The 15,755-nt window shown below is 56.0% G+C and overlaps 1 protein-coding gene across 1 annotated transcript in view; it reads right to left on the bottom strand.

Moving 5' to 3' along the window:
• ACSL6 (acyl-CoA synthetase long chain family member 6) overlaps positions 1-15,755 on the bottom strand; it is a 61,051-nt gene that overhangs the window by 40,238 nt on the left and 5,058 nt on the right. Inside the window, exons 2-5 of the mRNA XM_026507907.4 lie at positions 3,367-3,587; positions 1,186-1,300; positions 439-503; positions 73-174 (exon numbers count right to left, since the gene is read on the bottom strand). Of these exons, the coding sequence (XP_026363692.2) occupies positions 73-174; positions 439-503; positions 1,186-1,300; positions 3,367-3,587 (503 nt within the window). The remainder of the gene's footprint in view (positions 1-72; positions 175-438; positions 504-1,185; positions 1,301-3,366; positions 3,588-15,755) is intronic.

Consider the following 15,755-nt stretch of genomic DNA (forward strand, 5'->3'; position numbering starts at 1 on the left):
GCAGGGCTGTTGTATGATACTCAATCCCTTCCTCCACTGACATCTCTAAAACCATTTAAGGCAGATGCTTACCTCAGGCCGATTTTGTGCAAAAACTCCAATAAACTGATCCGTACTTGGTTTACAATTGTGTTGGAGAAGTCCAGACCCTAGAAATTCAGCTCTATCGGCCACCTGCACACAGACATGGGGAAGTGATGGAAAGCAAGGACTTTCAGCAGAGGAGGAAGATTCCCAGGTGGGGATTCCTATAGGTCTGAGACCTCCCCAAGTCCCTACCCAGGTTGGCTGGAAGCCCAGTGAGGTTGCTGCCAGGAGTCTGGCAAACAGGCCAGGCAAGGAAACAATGACCCTCTGAGACCCTACAGGGTACCCACGAGCCCTCTAATGCCAGGTCTACATGGGTTGTCAGGGTGGGGCCTGTCCTCTGTCACTCACCTCCTGGTAGGACAGCCACTGATAAGGTTGCTTCGGCTTCCTGAAGCCAAGACAGGGTCCATTCCCTGCAGGGAGATAAGCAGGCCTTGTGCCAGGGAGGATGGTAGGGTGGGCTGTCGCCTGCACCTGCTCATCAGACACTTGAATGGATATCCCAGGCCGTGGGTGGTTGGTCCAGGAGTCAAGTGAACCACCCCTTAGCTGCCTGTCTAACCTGCTGAAGCCCAAGAAGGCCTCAAGTACACAAGCATGACATGTCCTCAGGGATCAGGGAGCCCAAGCAATGGGGAATGACACAGTGCCAGTTCCCACCACGACCTGCGTGATGTAGCCCCAGGAGAATGCAGAGACCTGGCCAGGGGGCAGTGGTGGCAAGTTGCCTCTGTGGGACCACTTCCTTTTGCCCCCTACCCTGGCCCACCCAGACACCTCAGAGGCCCAGGTTCTGAACCATGCCAGTCAGTGTGGCCTGGCAGTTTGGGAGATATGAAGTACAGGCTGAGAGCCAGCTTAAGGTCAGGCAGTCCTAAGTGCTAGAACAAAGCTGAGGTCAGCCCTTTGGCCACATAATGCAGCTACTTCTCCGACTGGGTGGGAGAAGGGCCAACAGTGGCTTTTCTCCTCTGAACCTGGGCACCACTCACCTCCCAGGCCCCTGGTACCTGGCCACCCCCCCCCCCCACTGCTGACCTTTGCACCTGCTCACTCCCTGCCACAGCTCCTGCACACCCCCATGGCCCCTCTCACCTGAGATGCTGAGCCCACGCCGGAACACCTGGTACATGGTCCTGGCGTCATCGTAGTAGTGGGTGAGCAACTGAGGGCCATCCCCAATCACAGAGCGCCGGGCCCCGCCACTGTCCTATGAGCCAAGCACAGGCCAAGGAAGCTGGCTGAGGCAGGCAGAAGCATCAGGAGAGGGCACCAGGCCGCACCAGGCCGCACACACCGTGGACGCACACCAGGGCCACATAGTTAGGACTGTGACATGCTCTGTATGCATTCACACACGGGGCCTAGACAGAACACCCAGATGGCACACCCACAACCTCTACACTTGACCTGTATGCACCCGCACTCACACAGGCCCAGGACACTGGTCTCCCATACGTGTACACAGCACCCACAAAATTCCAGGACTCCAGTTATGATTCATATACAACTATGGCTCACTCGTACAATGGAATGGGGAGTGCTGGCTGGTGTCAGGCTACCCTCTAGCATCAGGATCAGCCTGCCGGGACAGCCTTCATCATCATCATCTGCTGCTGCTGCTCCCTAGGTTAAGAATCATTTGGGTGCCATCCATCATTCACATAATAGTGTGAATTAGTTTGCATACTGGCTGAAGGTACCTGTCCAGGAACACTTCAATGCAGGCCACGCAATCCTTCTATAGCACAAATTGGCCCTGTGTCTCTTTACTACTAAAAACCCAAAGTTAATCCATGCCGTCCACCTCCAGGGTCCTGACCCATGGGGCTTTGTCCTTACTGGCCTCTCCAAGCGAGTTGTAACTATAAGCTTACCAAAATGGTTCACCTGGTGCTTTCTCTGTGTTATCTTACCAAATCCTTACCACAACCTGAGGAAGCGGGCACTCTTTTTATTACCCACTCGGCAGTTGAGGACACTGAGGCTCAGAGACTTAAGAAACTGCCAAGGACCATATAGCTAGTAAGAAGCATGGCCAGCCCTTCGGGGCTGCTGGTCACCAAAGGCCATTCTGGTCACCACTCTGCTAGTCCAGGGGATCGCCTCTCCACCGTCCAGCCACCCGATGTGAATCACATTTCCCAAAGCCACCGGGTGTAAGATCACATACCCACAACTTTGCACACATCATGCCTTCTGCTGGAAAAGTGCCCTGAAGATCCCCATCCTAGCCAGACCTGCCTCTTCTACCACGCAAAATTCTGCTATGCTCATGGTTGCCGAGATGTACCATCAAGAGCAAAAAGCAAGATGCTGAACCATGTATGCAGCATGACAACACTTAAAAAGAGGGGCAGGGGTGCCTGGGTGGCTCAAGGTTAAGCATCTGACTCTTTGATTTGGGCTCAGGTTGGGATCTCGAGGTCATGAGATCAAGCCCCCTCTCCTCCCAGGCTCCATGCTCAGCACAGAGTCTGCTCAAGATTCTTTTTCCTTCTCTTTCTGCAACCCCCGCCCCCCGCTCACTCTCTCTTTCTAAAATAAACAAGTAAAATCTTAAAAGAAAAAAAAAAGAGGGGCCGATAACTATCGGTTCACTCATGGATGGTTCTCCGGGGAGGAGAACTCGCAGGCAAGGGGAAGAAGGTAGAAGCTCTTCAGTCTGCGACATTTTTCTCTTTGGAAGCGTGAATATATTACCTATTCAAAACGAATAAAGTTTAAGAAAAAGACAATTTTTTAAAAGGCAAAATAAATTTCACAAGCTTAAGGAAGAAAGAAGTCTCACTAGTCCTTTTAGATGGAGCCTGGATTACCCTTGTCCAGACTGGGCCACTGCCCCTCCTCCCCTTGGTGGCCCTCCCGCAAGTCCATGTGCTCTGGGAAGACAGGGCCTCAGGGTGGGCTCAGTTCTGAGTCCCAGCTCTAGACCAGGGCCGGGCACAGGGAGACTGAGAGGCAAGCCCCTTGAGAACCTTAGGCTTTCTACTGAAGCACCAGCAAGCCAAGGCTTCCCACCCAAGAAGCAGACAAACTAGAGATCCGGTGCAAGGTCATGGTCAGGCTCTGCCCAGGGCTCAGTTCCTGGGAAAGGCAGAGGAACATCATGTAGGAGACCCTGTTCGAGGTCCCTTGGGGGGGGGGCTTCCTGGCTTGCTGCCAGGGGAAAACGAGATTCTCTGCACCATTTTGGGTCAAATCAGCTGCAAGTTTGGCTTCTACCTCCAAGACGCCTCTGCCCACCACTTGCCCAGCTGCTTGCACCCTGCTCACCTCCACTTCCTCTGACTGCATCAGGAGGTTGCATGGTGGTTGTAAGGCCTTTGGCCGGTGAGTGAACCAGTAGGCGAGGATGGCGGCCAGCGCACCCACACTCACGAGGGTGGTGGCTGAGAGGCTGCGGAAAAACTGGCCCAAGTCACCCAGCTCGGGCAGCCGCAGCAACCTCAGGATCTCCTGGGTCTGCATCTTCTCCAGAACTGAGAGGATGAACTCTGTAGGAAACAAGAGGTGGATGAGAGAGGGGAGCTGATGGCAAGCCAGCGAGGCGTCCCGGGTCTGTCTTTCCATCTGTCTGGGATCACAAGTGACACAGAGATCTTGGCCAGGCCCTGGCCAAATACACTGCAGGGTGGGCCCTGGGCTTGCTGGGGTGTACAGTCTCCTGGTGCGACATGGCACAGCCCAGAAGCTGGCTTTCTAGAAGGGCCTCTCCAGATGGCAGGCTGGAACTCTGAGGAGTGACCCCTGACAGTCAGACATCCAGCCCAGTTCTCCTGAGAACCATATTCTCAGGCCCTGTGCCATGACTGACAGATGCTTCCGTATCTTCCAGAGGCCAGCGCATGCTCTGACAGCTCTGGAAGGAAAGCCTCCTGAGGGTCTGGGTGCACTGCCTCTCCTGTGTGGTCATACCATTGTGCTTATCTTTGCTCCTGAGTATGAAGAGGATAGTGGCCAGAATGAGTGGGGTGATGCGGGCTCCTCCCACTCTACCCCAAAGCTCCCAGTCCCAGGCCCTGACCTTGAGGGAGACCAAGAAGGCAAGGGGAGCAAAGCCCACAGACGCATCCTGACAGACACCTCCAGCCCTCATAACACGAGCTCATTGATCTCTCTGGCAAGGGTCCAGTGAGTGACACAACAGGGTTCCCCCAGGTCCACATCCTGATCTACCCCAGGCTCTCCTTGAAGAAAAGTTGGAGCCAAAGTCTTGCCAGGGCCAGAGGTGATGCTGTAGCCAACTTTCTGAGGAAGAGCAGCATTACCAAGAGCAGCCAGGATGGGGTCAAGGAACCACTCCCTAGCCCCAGACCACTGACCCCTGCGCACTGGGGCTCCGCACTGCCCCTGACCAAGCACCAAGAGGCACAGGCAGCCCCACCATTAACTGGGCCCATTAACTGGACATCTCAACCGCTGATGTCCACAGCAAACAGAAGTGGCAGAGGGAGCACGTGTTAAACTGGTGGGAAGGGAAAGGAACCAAGGCCCAGAGAGAAAGGGCTCAGCAAAGTGCTGTGTGCCCATTTGGGGGTAACCAGCATTTCCTGTGATACCACATATGGCGGTCAGGATGCCATGCTTGCCCACCACAGACCAAGTGGACACAGTGAACCTAGCAGGGGACAGAAAGGATGCCTTGGGGTGGTCAGTGGAAGCATTTCTGTGGGAAGCACCAGTGACTAACTTGGGTTCAAAGAGAGCAGGTCCCAGGAGCTACCACGTCCTCCTGATGGCCGCTAAGTGAACCAGTGTTGGCAGCACAGACATGGCCAGCTGGGCTCGGAGGTCTGCACTCCACCCAGGACTGAGAGAAGGAGAGAGGATGGACCGGGCATTGGATGCTTTTATCCCCACTAGGGCCTCCTCAGAGTCACTGCCCAGGAAGATCTGGGGCTAGAAGCGCCACACAACACCTACAGGTCTGCCAGGCTAACGAGTGCTGGGTAGGCTCCAAGCTGCCGTGCACCATTTTACCATCTACAGCAGCTCTCCTTACTGGCCTTCTACCTCTGGAAGCATGGCTGTGGTTTTGCTTCTTGGGAAACAACAAGAAACCCAATAGCAGTCACTCTACAGCCACAGGATATGAGCCAAGCAGCAATTACCTGACCCCTGAAAGAGGAGAGACCTGCTGAAATCCTGACAAATAATATTTGTACTAAACTGTAACATCACCACACCAGAGATGAGGTCAGTGATGTGCAAAGTCATTGCCAAGAAAGCAGGCAAATCTTGCTTCAAATCCCTTCTCCTGCACTTACAAGCCACACAAGGTTGCACATAACCCACCTCTGTGGACCCCCCCTTGCCCATCTTTAGAACGGGGACAGTATCACTCAGCCATGGACTCATAGTTACAGGCGCGGCACAACTAAACAGACGGCTAAGGGGTATGGCTGTCAGACCAGGGAGGCTGCTCAGTTCAGGCTGGTCCAAGCACCAGACAGAGGCGGCTGGGCCCCGGCTGCGGCCCCTCGGGAGCTGATGCTCTGTGCATGGCACAACAGGCCTCCTGAGTCCCGGGAACACTTATGAATTACCCACAGACTCTGGGTGCTCCCTGGGGAGCAGAGAAAGTCAGCCCCAGCCAGCCTGATCATCCTCACTGAGTTCCTGAGCTGGAAACCCAGTTTTCCTGGCAGCCTTCTTGAGCTCGATCAGTTTCCAGGCCATCCCACAGGAACAAATCACTCCTGGCATATTGATCACATGAAGGTACTTTACCAGCAGAGTAGAGGCCCAGGTATGGACCTCAGTGATTTCACCAAGGAAAACCATTCTGGGGAAGACCCCGGACGGGCGACCAGCTAGCTTCCTTGGGACATTTGCTTCCCTAGGCTGCAGATGGGGAGACCAAGTCACGGCCATGCCTATCATGTAAGGGACTTAGTCCACATAACAGATAATCCAGATATGCTCATCAGCTCTTGGGGTGGGCTCTGAGCTGCCAGCCATTTCCTCTAATGGGCTCAGAAGCCTCAGACAAGCCCAAGCGCTCAGCTCTGTGGTCCCAAAGACGTCAGAGAGAACCCTGGAAAGAGAGCTCACTACCAGCAGCCCCTAGCCCTTGGGAGCTGCTCCCAGGTGCTAAGCTGCAGCAGAACATGGGCGGAAGCCTTTGCTGCAATGCTGGGGTTTTCACAGAGCACAGCCCAGAGTGGCCAAGTCATCCATCCACTCACCCGATCCCCATTCACGGAGCAAATCCTCACAGCCCCCACTCTCCTTTGGCTCGGGGCTGGGCCCTGGGACAAGCCAGGTGTGGGTCTGCCCTCAGCCCCACAGAGGAGACACATGAAGGATGGGGCAGAGCTGTGCAGCACGGTCTGGGCCGTGATCAGGCATGGGCTGCTAGAGAAGGTGCCCGACTCAGGTATGGGGAGTCAGGACTGGCTTCTGGCAGGGAGTCGTACTGAGACAGAAGGACAAAGAGGAAAGGGTTTCTTGAGCAGAGGGAAGCCAACATACAAAGGCTGGAGCTGAGAGAGAGCGGGGAGCACTTAGCCAGCTGAATATTCCACTCAGGAAATTAAGTCTGAGCCCTGGAAATGTAGTACAAAGGTCAGTGCCACAAGTCTGAGAGGCTGGCCTCCTAGATATGTGTGCGCTCAGAAGTCACCAAAGTGTTGTAGTCCCCAGGAGAGGGAAGAAGAGAATTGTCCAAACTTCCTGAATTGCTGGCATCTGGGAAGCCCTTGCCTAAGGTGGGAGCACACAGACACCGCTGAAGAAGGTAGCTGTCATCTACAGGTGCACAGGGAACAAGAGGGGGAACCAGGATCCGGGCCCCAGACTAGAGCCTCCCAAACCACTACCTCATGTGGTACCGCCACCCCACCCCTGCCAGCACAGGATCTCTATGTCCGGTGGTGTTGAACCCACAGATAACCGGCTCCAGACCTGCTCAGAAGAGCCTAGCTAGGCCCAGACTGCAGAGGCGGGAGGCAGCATGAGGCCACCAGAGCCTGTGAAGTGGCAGCAGCCAGTCAGGCCCGTGGCTGGTTCTCCACCATGCATGCACGAGGGGTGGGATCCCTCCCTCTCACCAACTTCTCCTGGCTGGGCCCTTCTGTCCAGGAAGCCCACTTGCCTGGGGCAATGGAGGGTGGTGGAGAAAGGGCTTGACTACCCACTCCTCCTCAGGTCGGCCTGCACCCCTGCCTGGTGGGCAGCCACCAAGGCAGTCAGTGGTGCACCGTATCATGCTTCTAGGCTTGGCAACCCTCTCAGACACAGTCAGGGCCGCCCGCATCTACCCCGAGAGTCCCTTCAGACCTGGGAGCCAGGGCAGGGCAGAGCTGCAAATTCAGGTCTTCTGAGGACACAGCCTGAGAGCCAACCAATGCCATCAAACCCTTGGCATGGGGGCAGTGTAGAGCCCAGGCCTGGGAATCTGGTCTCTTTCATTATTTCACAGGGCCTTGGCCTACTCTGACCTTCACTCCCTCTCTGTTGGACTCAGGTGGGGCTCGGGGGTCCCTGGGGTGCCAGCAATAGCTGCCTCCTCCCATGCCCCCAGGAGGCTCTCCTGGTTGCAGTAGCATGGGACATGGATGGGGGTGGGGTGGGCAGCACCCAGGGGAATCAGTGGTGCCCTGTTGCCAAGTGAGCTGCTGTGTTTGTAAATATTCACCTTAAAGGAGGACCCCGCCCTCGGCACAAAGGAGTCTCCTCTCCTTCGGCATATCCTATGCCTTTTTCTCCTCTGGCACAGAATGGTGCAGGATACCAGCTAGTGGCACAGGCTAGGAGCCTGGGACTCCCCCCACCATACTGTGTCCTCCACTGATCAGGGCACGTGGAAGGTAGGTGGTGAGAGGCAGAGCTGTCCAAACATAGGAAGAGAGAGAATGGGAGGAAAGAGACCCTGGTGGGAAGCATGCTGGCACCACAGTGGCCGGGAGGGCAAGGCAGAGCCCCAGGGCACAGTCCCTGTGGAGATGGCTCTGAGTCCCATGGCTTGGCTCCAAGGACCCTCTGCTGACCCAGCCTCCTAACCCCAGCACTCTAGACCTTTGCAACCTAGCTAGATGGCTCTGTGAGGGCCACCTCCTAAATACCCCTCAAAGGTAACTGCCCCTCTTCACCCCCACAGCTCCTGGCCTGGTCCAGTCACCACCAAACACAGTCCAGACCCCCATACCAGCCTCCTCATAGGTGTTCCTGATCTGACTGGTGTTTACACTGATATCACGGTTATTTTCCTGATACACAGACATGACCACGTCATGCTACTACTCAAAAACCTTATCTGGCTCCCTACCTTAGGACAAAGGTCCAACTCATCATGCCAGTGCTGAAGGACTCCACGACCCTCAGATTCTTCCCTTCTTTTAGAATCACCCAGGTTCCCTCTGTACCAACCTAGAGTGGGGTGGGGATCCTTGCAGTGGGGTTCTGTGTCTCTGAAAACCTCTGAGGAGTTCGAAACGGTAGGCAAGTGCAAGGCAAGCCTCCAGATCTTTAAAGAACATCCTCAACCCCCAAAGAAAATCTTCAAAAACATAATCACAACCTCTCCCAGAGACCGGGGTCTCCGGCAAACAAGCCAGGGAAAGGGCCCCAAGGTAAATTCTGCTGCTGCACTGACCTGGTGCAAATCTTGACTCACACTCTTGATAGCCGTATGACCTTGGACAAGTCACTTGACCCCTCGGGGCCTCTTCTCAGAGAAGCTCGTGGACAGAGAATGTGGTGCCAATCACACAGTAAGTGAAACACTCGGTAGACAGTAGCTAAAGCACTTACTCCATCTCTTTGCCAGCCAGAAGGGCTCAAAGATAACTTGCAAAAGGACATGCATTTACACCCTACCTTTCCAGAGGGCTCCTGGCACTGGGGAGGCTGCTGAACTGGTCCCACTAGTACCAGCCTCCCTTTATAAAGGGTGTGTGGGGCTCGGGGAGAGAGCTTACCACATCTTGAGCAAAGCACAAAAGTGGCGAAGGCCCTGCCCCGAGTCTGCCCTCCTGGGGACAGCGGATGGCAACAGCTGCCTGCTCTGAGAAGCCGGGTGGTGGTGGCGGCGTTAGCAGAGGTGACAGCGGCTCCCTGGCGGCCGTGGGAGCAGGTCTGGCAGGGACCTGAGCACAGAACAGCTCTATGAGGAGCTGCTGGCCCCCCCTCCATCTGCACACTGGGCAGCACTGGCTCAGATCAGCTTAGAGCCAAGCAACCCGCCTTAACCCCCACTCTGCTGGGTTCCCAGAGCTCCGCTCACGGCTTCTCCCCCGGCCCCCACTCTGTCTTCAGTTCTGGATGGAGTTTGCCAAATGGGTTGCTTAAGGACAAAGCCTCTTTACACATCCATCTGTGACACTGATTAGGGGCCAGAGCCTCAGCCAGGGGCTGGGGACCTGCCGCCAGCGTGAGTGGCCACAGTGGTAGGAAACGTGGGGCGTGGGCGTGGGGATGCCAGCTCTCTGGCTGAGCCAGGCAGCTGGAGGCCCAGGGGCTCCACCCCCAGCCCCTCCCAGGGTCTCAGGGACTGCTTCTACTCCCCTTCAACCCCAACCCCAAAAGGTCACAACCTATCTACTTCGGGAAAGGAAGGAAGCTGGGCACAGTTCCAGATAAAACATCTACTCAGAGATGCTCTGGACAGTCCAGAATAAGGATCAGGATCAGCAGGTAGAAGATTCTGGTTTGTCTCTTCTGCAAGACCCCAGGCCAGCACATCAGTCCTTCCTGGAGGCCTGCCCGTAGCAATACAGCCGTCCCAAAGCCAGAATCCACACCCTGGCCCGGTGGAACCAAAGCTGAGCTCTGAACTCTCTCAGCACCTCTGGCAGACAGACTGAGACCAGAGGTCCTGGGGACTCCCAGGGCCTCACTCCTGCAAGGTCTGTCTCCACAGGATAAGGGGTGAAGGTGAGGCTCCCACTTCCATGACCGGCATGTGGCTGAGCACACAGGAGGAAGATGGTCGCCACTGCTGAAGAGTAAAACGCAAACCCAGCCCCTAGTAGTTCGCTCACCACCCTCTGCGCCCTGCCCACAACTGGTGCTTCTAAGTCTGCTGAAATGGGGCCACTGTCTACCCGAATCCGACCTACCTCCTCAGCAGCAGGGCTGTCCCACGCCACAGTCCAGGGCTCTGAGCTCCCTCTCAGGGGGATGCGTGCACAAGCAGCCCGGTGAGTCTGTGAGTCTGGAGCCCACAGGCCTCGCAACACTTTCCCTGGGGCTGATGCAGCCTGCACGGCTCAGCCCACCACCCCAGGGCAGGGGCAGGCCCCGAGAGGAGCCTCCCGACTCAGCTGCCCTCTCCTAGAATTTGGCAGGAGCCTATCTGCACCCCCAGGCCATCGCCTCCTCCAATCCACCCCAGGAAGCTTTAAAATACTGGAATGCCTGAGGACCCACCTCTTGCTCACAAAGCTCCTACCTCTTCCTTCTCCGCCAGACCCTTACTTTTCTCTAGACATCTTCAGAGATGTTTTAAAATAAGACAATAAGACAAAATCTTCCTTTAAGGCTTCTCGGGGCAGCTTTTGGAGCAGGAAATTCAGTGGCTACAACCCAGGTCCTGGCTGATTGAAAACCACCCAGGGCGCAGAGGGTGGGGGGGACAGGGAGCCTCGGCTGTTCTGTCCCAGGGCGGGTGTGGCCCAGTCGCTAGGTGAAGAAAAAGCACAGATCCCACCATCATACCTGTGCGACCGTGACAGGCAGACACGCAAACCCAGCAGCCCACCCCTGGCCCATTACCCACCCCGTGCTCACAGATATTCATGCTTGGTTCTACCGTGAGAGAGAGGCTTTCTTTCTGTCTTCCTCTTGGGTTTTAATTAGTCACAGAACCACAGATGATTGGGGCAGGAATGGGGCCCAGGGCCTCCCCGCCTGGGGAACTGCCAGGTGAGACCCACCGCACATCCCCTGAGAGGCTGGGACGCAAGTTGCTGGGTTACACAGCGACTCACCTGCCGAGCCTCCCCAGGAAGCCTGATGATAGCTCAGAAGGTTCAGTTAAGCCTCTTCAGTGTGGGAAAGCCCATCTCCGGCTGGCTGGGCCTGACCCCTGCACAGGGCCACCTGTACCAACTCGCCCGGACTCACCTTGATCATGCCTCCCTTTAGCAATTCATTCAGTCCAGGAAGCCGACTTCACTGCCCTCCTCTCCTTGCCCCCCTCTCCCACCATGCCAGCACTTCTAAAGAATCCCACTCACCCAAAGACCCGGTCAGGGAACATGGGCCCACATTCCTGACGGCAACACTGGGAAGCCAGGCTCAAACGACACTTTCGGGAACTTAAAAAATACAAATAACCTTGAGGACGGAGGAGCAAAGAGAAACACAGTGTCTTTCACAAGCTCGGAGATAAATGTTGTCCTCACCACGAATCAGGCCCAACTAAAATTTCAGAGCAAAGAGGGGCACCAGAGGCTAAAACTGGCAGCAGTCCCTGTGGAAATATTTACAGAGTGCAGTAACCAGGGCTGATGATGGATGAGCCTCAGCCTCATTGTCCTTCCTTTCACACCAAGCCCCCGGGACAGCAAGCAGAATTCGAGGGCATGAGCACCACAAGAACAGAGGGACACCCCCTGGCCAGGCCCCACTGTGCAGGAAGCCAAATCCTGTGGCTGCAACATGATCTTTTCCCCTCCCAGCCAGTCCGTGTGAGGACTGCCAGTGTCCTGGCCTCAGGAGCCACGATCCGTTTCCGTCTCCAGCCCAAACATACTGAGGACAGACTGTGACCCTAACGGGTTCCTGCTCAAGGGACCTCAGGCCGCTCCTGGCAGGGCCAGGGTCTCAGAGCTCACTGCAGTGGCCACAGCACAGGATGTGACCTTCTCCAGGAGGGTCCTGCTAAGACATGGTTGTGGTCACTGAGGTGGGGGGGAGAAAAGGGGGATTCCCTCACCTGCTTGTGAATTCACTCAGGAGCACCAGGGGACACCCTGCTCAGGAAAAAAGTGCACAAAAGATAGAACCCGGGACACATCCTCAGTCAGGGACGGGGAAGCAAGGAGGGAATCAGGAGCAGATGGGAAGGAGTGTTCTGAGACGTGGACCAAGTGACAGAAGTGGTTGGTAAGTCACAGGAAGAGCCTGTAAGATGTTGAGGCTCCCAGGAAAGAGGCAGGAGTCTGGCTGTATTGAGGAAAGGGGCAAGAAGCCGAGGCTGGGAGGCCAGCACGTCGCTGAGGAAGAGAAATATTGTCCTGGTACTGTATACATGCCTCATGCCTTTGGTGTCACAGCCATGAGCTAATGGAACCCGCCGGCTCCTCAGCTTCTCGTACCCTGGGGTTTTAAGATGCACAAGTGCCCCAGGCAAGCTCCCTAAGAAAGGAGCCACCTAGGCTCTGTCCCAACCATTCCAAGGGCCATTGCTCAGACAATGAGCAGAGAAGAGAGAGTTTTACCTTCGGTTAGAGGTAAATTTTCTGGAAAATTTGATAAATAGCTTAATTTCCTGGCTCCCCCATACTTTGACAACGTTCTTCCTCTGAATGCCACAAAAAGAAACAAATCCGAGTTTCGCTCAGTTCAGCAGAAGGCTATGCCTGTGGGGGGTACCCTGTCCCCTCCTGATCAATCCTCTGGAGGCCTGAGCCACACAGCAGCTGTCTCTCACTGCCTCCCCACCAACCCCCTGGCTGCCCAGTCTTGTTCTTGGCCTGCCTGGGGGGTGGGGGTGGGGGGGGGCTTGGTATTCACAGGGTTAAGGCCAGGCTCAAGCAGCCCAGCCCTCAGCTGGGCAGGGAGCATTGAGAACTCAGGCCTCCTTTTCAAGGCCAGGATGAATGGGGAATATGCAAATGCCCGCCTCCCGAGGAGTGCAGGGGAGGGCCTGCTGCTGTATCTTTCCACTCTGGGCCTGTCACATGAAAGGGTTTGTATTCCTGCTGCTGGCTCCGGCGCCAGACTGGGGCTGTTCTCACCAGAAAACAAAAATCTCTTTCAAACCCAAGCAAAACGAGGCCCTGGCTGGCCCGGGGAAGGCTGTTGGACGTTGTTCACACTGACCCACCAAGAGCACCCATCACTTGGATTCTTACTGAATCCACCTCCTTTCCTCTGGGGCCCTGAGGAAAGCCCTGGGTCAGGTCAGGGTGGGTGGCACCAAGGAGTGGGACTGGCTCATTCCGAGGCTCCGCTGCTTTTGCCCCTTGCAGAAGCAGAAATGGCTGGGCCTGAAGTCACCACTTGCTTTATCTGAGGGAAGGCTGGCCATTCTCAGGGTGTTGACAGTTAAACACGGAGAGAGAAAAGGGAAGGAAAATGTGATGGTAAACAAAAGACCTTGCAGCGCACAGGGAGGACTTTTGGAGAATGGAGGCCACAGGCATCCTCCCCTGCCCACCGCCGGCTGCCGGCACAAGAGCCCTCGAGCTGTGGCTGGGGCTCCTGGTAACCCAGAGCCCTGTGTGCGGGATCACAAGCTTCGGGGACACTCCGGGGCTTGGACTCCATCCTCCACAGAGGCCTCACGACGAGGTCAGTCTTCAATTTTGTTCAGATTTCCAGAAGCCAGAAATGCTGCTTTTCTGACACCCTAGGGTCACCAGGAGCTGTCCATCACCCACAGAACAAATCTTGTACCCTATGAAATATGGGTGCTACACAGACTCCCATGGACAGTAGACAGTGACACAGGGGGCTCTCAAACACACACATGGTGGTTTAGCCTGAGAAGAAATCTAGAACAAAACCACTTAAGGAACTGATTCAGAACCCACAGGAGGTCTGGAGGACGCCCTGCAGATTCCCTGCAATCCAAGGGAAACAGGACTGGTCAGCTTCTCAGCCCAAAGAAGACGCCCATCTTGGATGAGCTTCCACTGCTGCTCCCTCCACAGTCTTCCTTCTAGAAGCCAAGGCCACAGAGCACACCCACGGAGCCCAGAAGCCAGGCATGTCTGTGAGTGCTCGTGGAGCCGTCTGGGAGGAACAGGAGGCAGGAGAGGAGGAGGAGGGGGAGGTGGGGGGGAGGAGGAGGGAAAAGGACAATTCAGTACAGATGGAGAGGGTGCTTCCCGGGTCACAGCCTTCCCTGATATCTGACCTGTGGCAGGGAGGTCAGGGACATACGTACCCCCATCTTCCACCAGCCCACTGGCCAGGAGAAGGCCGCCCTCCCTTTCTCCCCACCACCCCAGGCAGAGCGAGGCTTGTGGAGAGAGCCTGCAAGCGGGGGGGGGGGGGGGGGGGAGGCGGGGGGGGGGCTGAGTGTGGGTGAGTTGAGGGTGACCCCTAGAGAACCACATCTAACCCATCTGCTGGAAGGGACTATCACCATTAACACTGAAGTTGTCCAGACACTAAGCAGGGTCCTGGGGTTTAGACGGCTTCATGATGACCCAGCTCTAGGGGCCATAGCAGAGCGGCCAGAAGCATGGCCCCTTCCAAAGGTCAGGGGTCACTGCAGGCCTGGATGTGTCTCAGTGAGTCTCCCTTCTCCATGTTGGTAACTGCCTTCCTCTCATTGGCTTCTGGAGCCTTGCCATCCAGCCTCTGGCCAACCTCCCTGTGCAATCTCAGTGGCAGGCCCTTATTCCATCCTGCCGCTCTCTGTCCCAGCTCTCCTCCCCCACCTCTGACTGTCCTCGCTGTGTAGTCTTGCTGTGCTCTCTCCGTCCTCGCCGTCCCTCCCAGTGACTGTTCTGTCTATTCGACAGGATCTGCAGTCACTGCCCAGAATGGTCTCTAGCCAAGGCTGGGGCAGGGGTTGCCTCTCAGGAGCCAGACTGGAGATACTTATCCCCAGCAACAATCCACACGCTGGAGGGAAACACAGGGCTTTGTAGCGGGGCTGAGTCCCGCTTGGTTCCTCGGGATCCACCTGCCATGCTGGTGGTCTGGGCAGGTACAGTGTGCTGGGAACATGACAGGGATCTTGGTGTTGGTTAGTGGTCTTGGGCCCAGAGCTGCACATTCAACCTGGGCCTGCCTGTCCTCTCTCTCTTTCCTCTAACAGCCATCAATTACTGGGTCTGTTCCTGACTCCAACAGCTGTCATTCCGGATTTGCTTCTCCCCTGCTCTAAAGCACCATCTTGGCCTGGCTTCCTGTTCTACAGCCCCCAGAAGACAGCTATCTCTGAACGTAGGCCTGAATGGGCAGAGAGGAAATCAGAAGCTAGCCTCCCCCGATTTTCCATGGACAGTCCCGGCCAAATGCCTGGACTAGCTGTCCAGAGAGGAAAGATGTCTCCGGGCAGAGCAGGTGAATAAGCACAGGTGGGACTTCTTGGGAGCTGAAATCCTTCAGACTCTGAGATTACAGGCTGGGCCTCAGAACAGATAGCTCACCTTGGTTCAGAAGTTGTCCCAACCCATTTCCCACCCCTCCATTTCAGCCTGTCACAGACCTCAAGCCTCACAAGAATCAGAAGCCACGAAAAGGAACCAGGTCTGGGAATGACTATGCCCACCATGAACTCCCAGAGCAGCCAAACAATGGTGGGAGACCAGCCTGGGCATCCTGAAGGACACCCCAAGGGCCCAAAGTAGCATCCTTGAGGCTAGTGGGTGACTAGTGAGGAGTCTGGCCAGACCAAGGCAGGAAATGGGGCCAGCACTCCAGCCCATCCAGTGAGCTGGGGACCCAGACTGGGGCCTGCGCTCCGCTCTGCTTGGCCAGAGCTCCCAGCCTACTAGGGTTCTAAGGAGACAAAAGGACCTTGCCCTCAGAGAAGA

The sequence above is a fragment of the Ursus arctos genome, unplaced genomic scaffold, assembly GCF_023065955.2.
Source record: "Ursus arctos isolate Adak ecotype North America unplaced genomic scaffold, UrsArc2.0 scaffold_5, whole genome shotgun sequence".
In the NCBI taxonomy this organism is placed as follows: Eukaryota; Metazoa; Chordata; class Mammalia; order Carnivora; family Ursidae; genus Ursus; species Ursus arctos.